This window comes from Ictidomys tridecemlineatus, chromosome 15 (genome assembly GCF_052094955.1).
Source record: "Ictidomys tridecemlineatus isolate mIctTri1 chromosome 15, mIctTri1.hap1, whole genome shotgun sequence".
NCBI lineage: Eukaryota > Metazoa > Chordata > Mammalia > Rodentia > Sciuridae > Ictidomys > Ictidomys tridecemlineatus.
Genome location: NC_135491.1, coordinates 50,207,464 through 50,222,610, shown reverse-complemented (window position 1 = coordinate 50,222,610; position 15,147 = coordinate 50,207,464). Strand labels below are relative to the sequence as shown.

Genomic DNA, 15,147 nt, shown 5'->3' with positions numbered 1-15,147 from the left:
CTTGCCTGTAATCCCAGCCACTGAGAGGCTGAATCAGGAGGATCACAAGTTCAAGCTCATCCTGGCTAATTTAGCTAGACCCTGTATCAAAACAAAAATAATATTGAGGCTGGGGTTGTGGCTCAGTGATAGAGTGCTTGCCTAGCATGTGTGAGGCACTGGGTTTGATTCTCAGCATCATATATAAATAAATACAAAATAAAGGTCCATCAACAACTTAAAAAAATTTAAAAGAAGAAGAAAAAAAACACACTGAGGACATAACTCAGTGGTAGAGTACTTAGTATGAGAGAAGCCCTGGGTTCAATTCATAGTTCCACTAAATAAATAAATAATTCAGGAACAAAGGGAGGGGAGAGAGAGTGAGTTTGGATAACAGGTACCAAAATACCCTTAGGTAGGGAAAATAAGTTCTAGTGTTCTACATCACAGTAGGGTGACTATAGTTTGCAAAATTTATTATATATCTTACAAAGAACTGGAAGAGTTTGAAGATTCCCAACATAAAGAAATGGTAAATGTTTAAGGAGAAATACCAGTTACTTTGATTTGATCATTATACATTGTATACAGGCATTAAGCATCACCATGTACTTTGTAAATGTACCATCTGTTCCCATATAAATATAAATAATCGTGGGAAATACAAATTTTAAAAGTAAAATTTAAAAACTCAAGATCCAAATATATTGCATTTATTTGATGTCTTTTAATATAAAGTTTCCCCCTCCAAAAACAATCAGTTTTTCTGAAGAATGTCCACCTGGTCTAGGTTTTTCTGATCATGTATTTTTATGCTATGGTTTGAATGTACCCTCTGCCCCAAGTTTATGCGTTAGAAACTTAATCTCCAGATCATCTTAAAAGGGTGTATTTAGGTCATGAGGACTCCACCCTCCTGAGTGTGGAGATTATGAGAGGACTTGAGGCTCAAATTCAATCTCTTGCTCTCTCATGAACTCTCTTGCCTTTCTCCTATTTACTATGAGATGACATGGCCAGAAAACACTGGTCAGATGTTGGCACTGTGATATTGTACTCCCCAGCCCCCAGAACAGTAAGAAATATAAATATTTTTTGGATACCGGGCACTCAACCACTGAGCTACATCCCCAGCCCTATTTTGTATTTTATTTAGAGGCAGGGTCTCACTGAGTTGCCTAACACCTCACTTTTGCTGAGGCAAAAAAAAAAAAAAAAATCATAGGCCTGTGCCACCACTCCTGGCAAGAAACATATTTCTGCTTCTTATAATACCAAATCTGGAATGGGGTTGTAGCTCAGTGATAGAGAGCTTGCCTTGCATGTGGAAGGCACTGGGTTCAATTCTCAGCACCACATAAAAATAAAATAAAGGTATTGTTCCATCTACAACTAAAAAAAATAAATACATAAATTGGGCGTGGTGGCACATGCTGGGAAGCTGCTCCAGAGGCTGAGGCAAGAGGATAGGGAATTCAAAGCCAGCCTCAGCAAAAGTGAAGTGCTTAACAACTCAGTGAGACCCTGTCTCTAAATAAAATACAAAATAGGGCTGGGATGTGGCTCAGTGGTCAAGTGCCCCTGAGTTCAATCCCCAGTACCAAAATAAGTAAATAAAAATAAATTACCAAGTCTGTGGTGTTCTGTTATAGCACTACAAAACATGCTAGGCCAAATTGTTAGTTTTCTGTTCCTTTATGTGAACTATGAATAGAGAAGGTCAGTTTTTAAGAATTTTTGGTCACACCAGACTCAATGGTGCACCTGTAATCCCAGTAGCTAGTGAGGCTGAGGCAGGAGGATCACAAGTTCAAAGCCAGCCTCAACAATTTATCGAGAACCGAACCAGAGGAGCTAATCCTATAAGTAAAAAGAGGGACTGAGGGACTCCCAACAGCTGCTGAAGCCCCTTTTGCTTTGGGGAACTCCAGCCTTCCTTCTCTGCACTGTAAGGATTGCTCCATCTCTGTCTACTTAAAAAAAAAAAGAGGAAACTGAATGCAGTAAAGTCGCCACACTGAGACACTTGATTTTACACTTCTGGTTTCCCCTATGTGAGAACATCTTGTCCACTTGTGGGGACATCTATGGTGCCACTGGTGTAGGAATCATAATTAAATGGGAGTTGGAAACTTGGGGAGATTTTTCCCTTATCTAGTTTGTCTGTTTTAAAGGTCTGTCAGCCATAGTTTGGAGCTCCTTTCTGTCTGTCTGTCTGTCATTGTGTCTTTGTTTGTTCATGTGACCTCAAGCAACAATATATGTAAACTTTATAAAATGATATTTAAGAAACAAAAATAAGCTTCAAAATTAGAACAGTTTTCTTAAGATCTATAAAGATTTATAAAGAGCCCTGCCTTACCTGAGATAAGGTTCTGCCTCCCATCTTAATACATGTCAGAATGATTCTACAGCAGGCCAGACTTCAGTTCATTTAAAGTTATATTTAAAAGAGTGATTTTTTGCTAAGATTCCTAGGATCTCAAATAGGGGTTATAATATAACTCAGTCAAAATTGAAGATAGATATTATACAACTAAATATGTTTTTTATATATTTTTTTAAAGAGAGAAGGGAGGGGGGAGAGAGAGAGAGAGAGAAGGAGAGAGAGAGAGAGAGAGAGAGAGAGTGTTTTTTTTATTATTTATTATTCGGCTGACACAACATCTTTGTTTGTATGTGGTGCTGAGGATCGAACCCGGGCCGCACGCATGCCAGGCAAGCGTGCTACTGCTTGAGCCACATCCATAGCCCCACTAAATATGTTTTTACTCTGGTTAGTTTTATTTTGTATTTTCCTTATAAACTGTCTAAATATTGCTTGTTAATGTTTTACAGAGGATTGCTTCAAGAACACACAACCTGGGTTAATTTAAGATAATAAGCCATCACTTAAAGGACAGATAGGATAGCACAGATCCTAATTGATATGAGGTTATAGACATTAACGTTAAAGCCCAGTATTCTTAATTTGAGACTGGTGAGACTAACTTGCTAGATGCTTAAGATCAAGTCTTAAAAATTAAAGTTAAATTAAAAGGGACCAAGAATCAATATTTGGCTCTTGCCCTCTAAGTCAGTGTAAACCCAGAGGAACAGGGAACTTCTCGGAAGAGCTTTACAACTCTGGGCCACATAACCTCCCAATCAGGGAGATTAATGAGCACCCTGGAGAACAGAAAGCCAATCGATGCACTTGCCATGAAGAGGAGGGTTATTGGAGAAGGGAGACACCCCTGGTGCTTCCAAGGGAAGCCACATAGTCAGCAAGACCTGGACCCCTCCTAGAGCAAATGGCACTGGCAGAATTAAGAAATTGCTCTCAAGTTCCCCCAAGAGTGACTCCCATGGAAACTCAGCTGACTCTTAATGATAGAAACAAAAGTCAGTTTGACTTGCTTCATCTTAAACACCTAGCAAAAACAGTTAAAACCAAAACATAGCCACTCCTGGGCATTTAAAGATAAATAATAATAATTAAATATAACTTAAGATAGACACTTATGTTAGTCCCCAAAATAAGTAAGACTGGAGGCTACAAAGAGGGATTCTCAGGCAGGAATGCCTGATAACTATCAAAAGAAACTATCAACAGGATCTGCCAGAGTCAGAAGTTTTCAGTTAATTTAAGGCCTACAGCTTATTCCTAACTTACACAGGTAGGCTTGATGTTTGCTAGTATGATTATCCAACCCTAAGTAACAGAAATAAAGAGATCTCTACTAGACATGGAGGTCAGACCAGCAAAATCTTACAAGATCAAATGACATTGAGTAGCTTAACTACATCTCATGGATGGACATCTGCAACATTAAAATTTAAATGTTGTGTTTACATTCTGATAACTCTGAAGATGTAAAGATTCACACTCCTATATAAAGGCCTTGTCCACTCTGGCCTTACTGTGGGGACAGCTTCTCAATCTTCACACCTCCTAGTGAAAAAAAATATTAACTTCTGCCACCTTCATGATATTCATTGACATGTTTCAGAGGGGGCAATATTTGTTCAGTACTCATGTTTTTGTTTCTCTTTCATAGAAGCATCCATTCGCATAGGACTTTACAACTTGTTCTTCCCCAACCAGACTTCAATCTGACCTGAACTCCCACATCACCCCGTCTCAGCTCAGAAGAAGCCAAAACGAGCGCCGTCCCTTTTCTTACAACAATGGAGCCAGAAATAGATAGTGTAAATGGGTAAACTGAGTTAGGTCCCATCAGAGAGACCAGTTTTGGGTGAGTTTGAGACGTTGGGGACTGTTACCTGAGGGATTAAAATTCCTTCAGAGCTCTTCTTCTACCTTATCAAAGGTTTGAAAGGAACACATAAGACAAGGAGGGAATGATAAACCCAGCCTAATTCCCTCTTAGGATCAGGAGCCATCTTGTCACAAGTTATAAAGGATTCATTTCTGTTTTCTGTAAAATATTAAAATTTCTATTTAGCCTGGCCATACTTTGATGTTTTAAACTTGCTTGGAATGCCTGCCCTTGCCCGGAACTCACCCATGCCTGGCTTTCCCTGACCAGATAAAAACCCTCTCTGAAACTCTAGTGGCGCCTCATAAATTCTGATGTTGGGATCTAAATTTACTCCCTAAGTGCTGGACCACTTAGACCATTAACCTGCCTTTGTGCTATACTTGTCAAAATTCTGTTATCTGTAAGTTCTCAAGACACCCCCACACACACCTTTTTGCAATTTTCTCTACTATAAAGCTGTGCTCCTGGAGAGCTGCAGGGATGTCTTCTATTCCCACTGGTTTCGGGAGAGACAGCCCCAGCTGGTCAGAATTACAAGCTTGCTTTAATTTGATTTAAATTGGAGTTAGATCATTATACAAAATACATGTATAAAGATGTGAATTTGGTGTCAACATACCTTATATACAATCAGAGACATGATAAATTGTGGTATAAAGGTGTATTAAGAATTGTAATGCAAAAATAAATAAATAAATTAATTAACCAATTAATTGGAGTCGGTGGTCTTTTCCTTGCGTCATGATTTAACACTAGGGATGTGGTTTAGTGGTTAAGCTCCCCTGGGTTCAATCCTTGGTTTTTTAAAAAAAAAAAAGTTTTCAGTCAAATATTACCATCCAGTTTTGCAAATGCTGCTTTTTGAAGGTACCAGGTGACAGGTTCAGGTTCAGGTTTCTGCCCCAAGTGTCTGTTTTCTTCCATATTCTGTCAGTCAAGTGTGTTGGACACCTGCTGGGTAGAAAAACCAGAGTAAGGCGCAACTGTGAACAAGCTTTCCACCCTGTGGGCCTACGCTGGGGGAGAGGAAATCCCCAGGAGTGTGTGTGGGGGGGTTGGTTGATATTGTAGTCCCCGCATTTTTATTGGTAAAATACATATATAAAAGTTATCATCTTAGCCATTTTTAAGTAGACAGTTCAGTGGTATTAAGTACAGCCATCACCACCATCCCTTTTTACAATTCTTTTCGGCTTGTAAAAATGGAATTCTGTACTCACGTTAAACATTAACTCCCCATCCTCCCCTCCCTTCTGCCCCAGAAACTACTCTTTCACTTTCTGTCTCTATGATTTTGACTATCTAAGTACCATATGTAAGTGGAATCACACGATATAGTAAGGTAGTATTTGTCCTTATGTGGCTGGCTTATTTCACTTACATAATGACCTTAAGGTTCAGCCATGCTGTAGCACATCAGGATTTCCCTCCATTTTTTTTTTTTTTTTTTTTTTTGGCAGTACAGGAGTGCTTTACAACTGAGCTACATACCCAGCCTTTTTATTTTTTATTCTGAGACAAAGCTCTCTAAGTTGTTGAGGCTGGCCTTGAGCTTGCAATCCTTCTGCTTCAGCCTCCAAATAGCTAGGCAAAGTGGTTGATTAGAGCTTGGGCAGGGAACAGGCAAGATCAGTGTGGAGCATCTGTGGCAACGAGGTCAGGAAGTGTGCCAAGAAGGTAAGGGTCTGGGGAGAGGGTTCACTTGGAAGAAGCCCCTAGATCAAAGCTGGAAAAATAGGAACAACAAAATAAATAAATAACAACAGGATAAAAGAAATAGCTGATAGCCACACTGATAACGAATGAAGGAGAGGAAGAGCTCTTCTTAGAGAATAATTCTAATTAAGTAATATAGAACTAAGGCCAGCAGTTGGGAATATAGCTCAGTGATAGGGTACTCTCCCAGTGTGCATGAGGTCTTGGGTTTGAACCCCAGCTCCCCAAAAGCCCCAAAGTAAATAGATGGGGAGATTACATTGCCTTGGATGGACCAATTTAATGATTAAGAAATCAACTCTCCTGGGGTTGTGGCTCAGTGGTAGAGCACTTGCCTAGCATGCATGAGGCACTGGGTTCAGTCCTCAGCACCACATAAATATAAAATAAAGATATTGTGTTCACCTAAAACTAAAAAATAAAAATTTTTTTTAAAAGAAACCAACTCTCACAAAATTAGTAAACTAATGGAGTATAATCTCAATAAAAATTCCAATTGCTTTTAAATTTTTTGAGATGAAATTCACATTATATCAAATTCAATTTTGTGATTTTATTTTATTTTTCTTATATATATATTTTTTTAGTTGTTGATGGACCTTGATTTTATTTATTTATATGTGGTGCTGAGAATCGAACCCAGTGCCTCACACATGCCAGGCAAGCACTCTACCACTGAGCTACAGCCCCAGCCCCTCAATTTTGTCATTTTAAAGTGTACATTTTGGTTTTTAGTAGTCACAAAGTCACACAACTATCACCACAATCTCATCCAAAATGTTTCCATTTTCTCAATTCCTCTGTCCTCTCATCCAGTTGGAATCCTTTTTTTTAAGAGAGGGTGGGGAATTGAATCCAGGGTGTTTAACCACTGAGGAATATCTACAGTTCTTTTCATTTTCTATTTTGAGAAAGAGTCTCACTAAATTGCTTAGGGGTCTCACTAAGTTGCTGAGGCTGGCTTGGCATTTGTGATCCTTCAGCCAGGTGTGGTGGCACACGACTGTAATCCTAGTGGCTTGGGAAGGATCCTGAGTTCAAAGCCAGCCTCAGGAATTTAGTGAGACCCTAAGAAACTCAGAGAGACCCTGTCTCTAAATAAAGTATAAAAAAAGGGGGCTGGGATTGTGGCTCAGTGGCAGAGCACTTGCCGAATACATTTGAGGCACTGGGTTCCATACTCAGCACCACATGAAAATAAATAAAATGAAGGTATTGTGTCCATCTACAATTAAAAAAAATTTTTTTTAAATATAAAAAAGGGCTGGGGGTGTTGCTCACCATTGAACCAGGGGTAGTTAAGCACCCCTGGTTCAATCCCTAGTACCATAACTAACTAAATAAGTAACTAACTAACTAACTAACTAAATAAATAGAATTTGCAATCCTCCTGCCTCAGCTTCCTGAGATGCTGGGATTACAGGTGTGCACCACCTCACTTGGCTCCATTTGAAATCTTTAAGATTTTAAACCTACTCTAAAATGTAGAGTACATCTATGAAGTAGTCTTGCCTGAAAAAAATGGAATCTGAGCTGAGCACGGTGGCACACCCCTGTAATCCCAGCAGTTTGCAAGGCTGAGACAGGAAGATCACAAGTTCAAAGTCAGTCTCAGCAATGGTGAGGCGCTAAGCAACTCAGTGCGACTCTGTCTCTAAATAAAATATAAAATAGGACTGGGGATGTGGCTCAGTGGTTGAGTGCCCCTGAGTTCAATCTCCAGTACCCCCCCCCCCAAAAAAAAAAGAAGAAGAAGAAGAAGAAGAATCTAATCCTTTACATTTGTTTTAACACAGTAGTCATTCAATATTAAAATTAATGAACATGAAATAAAATTGAAAATTCAGTTACACTAGAATTTCAAGTGTTGATACCACATGTGGTTTCCATGCAGAAAGCACAGATATAAAACATGTTTATCAGCACAGAAGATTGAATGATAGGGCTGGGGATGTGGCTGGGCTGGGGATGTGGCTCAAGCGGTAGCACGCTCGCCTGCCATGCGTGCGGCCCGGGTTCGATCCTCAGCACCACATACCAACAAAGATGTTGTGTCCGCCGAGAACTAACTAACTAACTAACTAAATAAATATTTAAAAAATTCTTTCTCTCTCTCACTCTCCTCTCTCACTCTCTCAAAAAAAAAAAAAAAAGATTGAATGATAGGGCAGCATCACAGCTTTATCTAACCATTTCCAAGAAATATAGAAATTTAAGAAATCTATTAAATACTACCACAAGGATATACTAATCCAAATACAGAATGTAGAAATTTCTTTTTTTAAATATATATAGTTTATTTAATAAATAAATGTAGTTCAAAATATAGTGGCAGGGTATTATGCAGTTGAACATGCTAGTAATATTTGTTATGAAGCACCCGTGCTCATGTTAGATTGGTGGCACCCCACTATTGCCAGTGGTTCCTGGGATTAGTGCCAGAGCAGCACTAATTATCTGCTCTTCTGCACAGCAAGTGCAGAAAATTCTTGAACAGTTCACCTTCCTAATCCTACCTTCCCCAACATATACATCAGGTTAAAAAAAACAAAACCCTGATTGCTAACAGATACCTATACACAATCACTCTACAGTTATGGCTTATTATTAAATTAAAATGTAATGACCTGGTTAACACTCTCTAAAGCTTCTAAGATTGAGAACTACATCAGCAGCCGGTAGTTATATGCATGAACCAATGTTTATACAATATAGAAGTAGAGGCATTCAGTGATTGAAACTCCACACAGACCTGCACAATGAGGGGCCAGCGATGCCATGGCAAGCCTCACAACTCAAGTCCATACCTGGTAAATGACCAGCTGAATGGACAACCTGTAGAATGTGGAAATTAAAAAAATTGTTTTTGTATTTTTAGTTGTTGATGGACCTTTATTTTATTTATTTATATGCAGTGTCGAGATTTGAACCCAGGGTCTCACACATACCCGGCAAATGCTCTACCACTGAGCCACAACCCCAGCCCCCCGAATGTGGAGATTTTTATGAAACAAATGGCCCAGTTTTAAAAACAAGTAAATGGCATGAAAAAAAGGGAGAGGGAGAAATAGTTGTAGATTTAAAAAGATTTGAGAAAAATGAGTGCTCAGTGGTAGAGTGCTTGTCCAGCTTGCTTGAGGCCTTGGGTTCCATCCCTAGCACTGAAAAAAAAAAAAAAGATTTGAGACAAATGAATTGAATGCACTGTGTGGACTTACACGGAATCTTGACTTTGAATTAACTGTGAAAGAGACATTTTTTGAGACAAATCAGTTAAACAGCACATTCAAGTTATAAGTATGAACTTATGCCTTGAACAAAAACCTTGGGAGTCCATCATTTTGTCAGAGCGCCTACAATAGGCCCCAACTGAGCAGACCAAATCAAAATGGAGTCACTCATACTAAATGCCACAGAATCAGATTGAAAGTTTAAGGAGGTAGACAGATCCCCAATAGATTCCAGTTTACTTGAATCAGCACAAGAAAGAAGTCCCCTCTGCTTTAACCTTTACCAAAAAAGAACCTGATATTAACCAATTCAGCTTTTTATTTATTTTTTTCTTGTTCTCATGTGACAAAAACCAATGTTCTGCCTTGGCCCCAGTTCTATCCTATACAACTGGAGGCTGCTTAGTTCATGAATAGAAAACAAAAGCCAATTAGATCCAGAACTAAATTGTTATAATTCTGTCTTTTGACAAACTTGTCCATATGTGGTCAGGGAGAGAACTCAACTAAAAAGAGGAAAGAGTTTATATTTCTGACTCAAAGGAATAAAAACAAAGCTGTAGCTTTATCTCAGTGACGTTGGGATTTGCTGTGGGAGAGCAGAGCTTCAGAGCACAGGTAGCCACCCTATACCAACGAGGTCCTGGGCTCTGCCAGGGTGGAGGCAGGGCATTGGGAGTAAAAGGCCTGTGAAGTCTTCAACTTCCTGGCCGTGTGCTGCCGTTCCTCAGATCTCCTCTTCCAGGGAGTCTCCCTGGCAAGCCCTATTGCCCTGCCCCATTCCATTCCCGAAGGGCCTTCCTGGTCTTCCCTTTGCACAGCCCTGAAGGCAGCCCACTCTGGGACACTGGTGCTGAGACTTGCAGGGTAGGGAAGAGGTTGCCAGGCAGAGTCAGGAGATGGTTCCTGGCAGAGGGCACAGTATGGGCCAGGGCTCTGAGCCCAGCTGGAGCTGGGGTGAACTGGAACAGAAAGGGAAACTGGAGCCTAGAGGTCAAAGAGGAGGTTGGAAGAAAGTATAGATGAAAGATCAGCAGGAGCAATAGAACCTTAAGGCCTCTACAAGGAGTTTGTGTTTGCAGGGCCACAGGAAGCCATTGCAGACTTTTAAGGCAAAGGAGTGGCTACTGTCCCTGTTTCCCAGTGCATATGGTAAGCCCCACCTGTCTTTCAGAAGTGTTGACCCTATTACTCACACACATCCTTGATCTGGCAAAGTCTTCAGGGGCCACCTTAAGTCCACTCCACCTTAAACAGGCTCCACCCCCCAGCACAGCCAATGGGCTGAGTAGGGGTGACCAGCTGCCACCTGCCCTCACCCCCATGGTGCTCAAACTGATTGCAGTTCCAGCTATGGCCTCACTGCTCCGGGCTGCAGCCCCGGGACTCTTCTCCTGGAGGGGGTACTGCTCCAGAGGGTCGCAGGTTGGTGGGGCCAGGAGCTGGGAGGGATCCTTGCCTAAAGTATCCCAAGCTCTGTGCTGCCATCGGGCACCCTCACTAGTCCACGCCCCTCCCTCCTGCCCTGGGGGAGGGAGAGGGTGTGGTGGCCCCCAGTTCTCTTTCTGGCGCCTCTGGCACTGTGATTCTTCCCTGAAGGGCGAGCTCAGCAAGGGCTTCGTGGAGTCTCTAAAGGCTATTGTGGGGAGCCCCCACGTGTCCACTGCTGCTGCTGTTCGAGAGCATCACGGGCAGGATGAGTCCATACACAGGTATTGGGAACCCTGGCTAGGAATGGGATCCCTGGTCGTCCTCGTCCCCACTCACCTGTTTTGGTGTGCCGTGGCACTCTCTATGGAGGGCTGCTCTCTGCCTCTTGTTTGCTGTGTGGCCTCAGGCCTTGTGACATCTCCAGGCTCTTTGAGAAGGGGCCAGAGGGTGCCACTAGCTTCTCACCCGCTGAGGCCTGTTTCTAGGTGTCAACCTCCAGATGCGGTGGTGTGGCCCCAGAATGTGGACCAGGTCAGCCGGCTGGCAGCTCTCTGCTATGGCCAAGGTGTGCCCATCATCCCCTTCGGCACAGGCACCGGTGTCGAGGGGGGAGTCTGCGCTGTGCAGGTATAGCAGGTGCCTCAGGTCTACTTCACCACACTGGGCATGTTTGTGGCCATTCCTACATGCCATTCTGGGACTCTGGTCTGGCTGCTGGGGTTCAGCCGTGGGGTAGAGTCCTGGGGCCTGTGCCCAGCACAGAGACTTAGGTCAGTTGGCCTTCTTTGCACCCCTGCTCCAGGGTGGTGTGTGCATTAATCTGACCCACATGGACCGGATCACGGAACTGAACACAGAAGACTTCTCTGTGGTAGTGGAGCCTGGTGTCACCCGTAAAGCTCTCAATGCCCACCTGCGCAACAGTGGCCTCTGGTTTACTGTGGGTAAGTTTGGGGCTCCTGCACCTTTCCCAGGGTCCTGGGGGCTTGCAGGGGGCTGGGCTGTTTATGGGGCTTCAGAGGACCCTGCTCTCCCCACCTGCCCAGGGTGGGGGAAAGGGCCTTCGGCCTGCCCTCTCCTGCTTTCTGCCCTCCAGACCCAGGTGCAGACGCCTCTATCTGTGGCATGGTGGCCACTGGGGCTTCAGGCACCAACTCTGTGCGCTATGGCACCATTCGGGACAATGTGGTCAATCTGGAGGTGGTGTTGCCTGATGGGCGGCTGCTTCACACTGCGGGCCAGGGCCGTTATTTCAGGTGAATGTCCTCTGCCCTTGGCCTGAGGCTTCAGTGAGTGCTGACAGGGCCTCTAGAAGCCCTCCTGGATCAATGAGTGGCTAGAGAGGGCTGTCATGTGGGCCAGCAGATGGCCAGCATGCTGGGGTTTGCTCTCCTGCATAAGGCTGACAGAGGTTGAGCAGTGGCAAGTACTGTAATGGGAACTGGGGATGCGGAAGGCCAGCCCAGACTTGGGGGCCTAAGGGATAGTGTCCTGGGCCCCACCTTCAGATTTCTGGGCAGAAATCCCTCATTGCACGGTCTGAACACTCACCTACCTTATGTGTTCCTTATGTGTCTGGACACTCACCTACCTTATGGGGCCCAGGAAGAGTGCAGCTGGCTACAACCTCACAGGACTCTTTGTGGGCTCTGAGGGGACACTGGGCCTCATCACATCTGCCACCCTGCGCTTGCACCCTGTCCCCGAAGCCACAGTGGCTGCCACCTGTGCATTCCCCAGTGTCCAGGCGGCAGTGGACAGCACTGTACAGATCCTCCAAGCTGCAGTGCCTGTGGCCCGCATTGGTGAGCCAAGGACTGGTGCAGTTGGGGTGGGCTGCACAGAAGAGGCCCCCTTGGAAGGCCAAGCCTCACTGGGCATCCCTCTTCCTGGTCCCAGAGTTCTTAGATGACGTCACAATGGACGCCTGCAATAGGCACAGCAAGCTGAGCTGCGCCGTGGCGCCCACACTCTTCCTTGAGTTCCACGGTTCCGAGCAGGCACTGGCAGAGCAGGTGCAGCACACAGGTGTGTTGAGGGTGGGATAGCAGAGCCTGGCTACCCCAGTGTAGGGCCTGGGTCAACTTTTCCCTACTGCAGAGGCGATCACCCAGCAGAATGGAGCCTCTCACTTCTCCTGGGCCAAAGAGAGTGAAGAGCGCAACCAGCTTTGGGCAGCCCGGCACAATGCTTGGTATGCACTCCTAGCCCTGTCTCCAGGCTGCAAGGTGAGCTGGGATGGGGATGGAGGTGGAATCCACTGTTCATCCCACAAATCCTTCCCTCAACCCACTATCAGACTGTTTGAAACAGTAGGCTCAAGTGGCTTGGGGGGGCACTAGAAGCTGGGGTTATAGACCCTCTCGCCAAACTGTTTCTCAGAGGCTGTCTAGTGTCCAATCACACTAGGGAGCCCTTCCTGCAACCATGCATGCTCTTGGGAGTTTTGAACAGAGGGAAGATCTACCCAGAAGTGGAAGCTGGGCTCTAGGCAGAGCAAGCAGAGGCTCAGTAGTGCAGGGGAAAAGGGGACCTACACAAAGCCAAGGGTGGAAAACCAGGGCAGTGGTGAAGGTCTGGGCTGGCAAGACCTGGGGAATACAATCTGGTACAACTGTCTAGAGAAGAGCAAGCCACTTCCTTCTGTGAGGTCAAGAGCTGAAGTCAAATCCCCTCAGACTTGATAATAGTGACCCTTAGCTTTAGGCAGACAGATGGGGAGGGGAGAGCCTCACCAGTCTGCCCTCTGACCCAGGGCTATGCCACTGACGTGTGTGTGCCCATCTCCCGGTTGCCGGAGATCCTGGTGCAGACCAAGGAGGAACTGAAGACCTCGGGACTTAAAGGTTCTGCCTACTCACCTGGAGTGAGGTGGGGAAGCACTGAGGCCCACCAGTGCCTGGGCCAAGGGCAGGGGAGGCTGGAGGCAACAGCTTAGTCCTCTGGGTCCACAGGAGGCATTGTTGGGCATGTGGGTGATGGCAATTTCCACTGCATCTTGATGGTCAACCCAGATGATGAGGAGGAGCACCACAGGGTCAGAGCCTTCACAAAAAAGCTGGGCAGGTAAAGAGCTGAACCTGAGATGGGCTGGGTGGGGGAGGGCAGAGGAAGTGAGAGAGGAGTCCACTGAGGTATTCCTTCTCATGATATCCCAGGCAGGCACTGGCACTCCATGGGACGTGTACTGGGGAGCATGGCATTGGGCTGGGCAAGCGGCAGCTACTGCAGGAGGAGATTGGTGCTGTCGGCATGGAGACCATGAGGCAGCTCAAGGTCATGCTGGACCCACGGAACCTCATGAACCCAGGCAAGGTGCTGTGAGGAGCTCTGAATACTTAGCTACCCTGCAAAGGATGGACAATGCAGATGCTGTTTCTGCCTGCCAGTTAGCCCTCTGTAGCTGGGGCCTAGAGTTCAAGCCAGGAGAGAAGCCGGGTTCCCTCCCTGGCTCTCTTGCTGTCTTCAAAAGCCTTTGGTCCAGTAAATGACCCAGCGTGGGTCCTGGTGAAGCTGCTTTCTATCTGATCTCACATACCCTGTACTGGCTGGGGGAGATGGTGTGGGGCCCACCCCAAGACTAAGATCATATCCCTGTCAAGGTCTCCCCACTGCTGACGCCCAGGACCCTTTATCAACCCTTCATCTACTTGGGTTGATAGGCATGCTCCTTTCCTGAAAGGGGAGGGGCCTGCCAAATGAATCTGAACCCCATTTATAGCTGTCTGGAGATCAGTAGGCAACACTTCCCATATACACCCTCTCTTCCTCTAGATAGTGAGCCATTTGTCTGGGGCCTGTCTTCCGATTTATGGAACCCTGGGGAAAAGGATGGTGCTCAGACTTTGGAAGGAAGCAGGTCCCTGTTCCAACTTCTCTGCTTCTGAGAACCTTGGGCCTACCCACAGTGGAGGTCCCACTAGGCTCCAGCTGAGCCTTAGAACTCTGAACACATTCTTCAAGCAGCTGCTACCAATTGTTAGAAATGGGAGTGAGATTATCATTGCACCACACTGCTCCATGGTATATACTCCAAATCAAGGTCATCCTACCCTGAGGCCTGCCTGTCTTGGGATTCCTAGCCAGGGCCCCTAAGGTCCTTAGCAGTTGTTCTCCCAAAGCCCACTAGAGGGTGCCCGACACCAGTAAACTCAAGACACCACAGCAGCTGTGGCCCAGGACTCTTCTGTCCTGGGCCTGAAACTTTTAGCCCTGGGCCACCCACCTCCCAGGGCTGTGGAGCGACCTAGCAGGCAATCTGTAAACCCTCCATTCACTGTAGGTCCCAGGAACCTGTAGTGCCACTTATCTCCCTCACTCCCAGGTCTTTGGCCCTCTGTAGCAAAGGGGCTGGGTGAGGGATGCTGGGAGCCAGTGCAGGGAAACAGCACCCTTCTGCTCACATCATGCTTTTCCCTCAACCCTCTGAGTCCCTAACCAACCCTTCCATGGGGGGCGGGGGGCACTCTGTAACTCCCTCTTGCCCACCCTCCATTCTTGGGATCCCTACTTTGTGCTAACAC

The 15,147-nt window shown here is 45.4% G+C and overlaps 2 protein-coding genes across 4 annotated transcripts in view; one reads left to right on the top strand and one right to left on the bottom strand.

The window, feature by feature from the left end:
• Positions 1–4,893: 4,893 nt before the first annotated feature.
• Znrf1 (zinc and ring finger 1) overlaps positions 4,894–15,147 on the bottom strand; it is a 115,167-nt gene continuing 104,913 nt past the window's right edge. The window contains exons 5-6 of one of the 2 annotated variants that reach the window (XR_013430988.1): positions 13,486–13,714; positions 4,894–5,201 (exon numbers count right to left, since the gene is read on the bottom strand). The gene's annotated coding sequence lies outside the window, so the exon portion shown is untranslated. Of the gene's footprint in view, positions 5,202–12,226; positions 13,715–15,147 lie in introns of those variants that run through there. The other variant, XM_078032679.1, reaches the window with a different exon arrangement.
• Positions 10,466–14,136, top strand: Ldhd (lactate dehydrogenase D). Of its 2 annotated transcripts, none has more exons than XR_005731512.2 (11): positions 10,466–10,618; positions 10,793–10,905; positions 11,110–11,251; positions 11,427–11,568; positions 11,721–11,880; positions 12,230–12,429; positions 12,524–12,652; positions 12,725–12,852; positions 13,380–13,495; positions 13,579–13,690; positions 13,783–13,934. XR_005731512.2 is itself a non-coding variant. In XM_005318430.5 (11 exons), exons 1-11 carry the CDS (start codon positions 10,517–10,519, stop codon positions 13,946–13,948), a joined length of 1,485 nt encoding a protein of 494 aa, XP_005318487.2. In that variant the 5' UTR covers positions 10,467–10,516; the 3' UTR covers positions 13,949–14,136. The 2 variants fall into 2 exon arrangements, 1 of the variants encoding a protein (XP_005318487.2); XM_005318430.5 differs by having other exon boundaries at positions 10,467–10,618; positions 13,380–13,470; positions 13,783–14,136.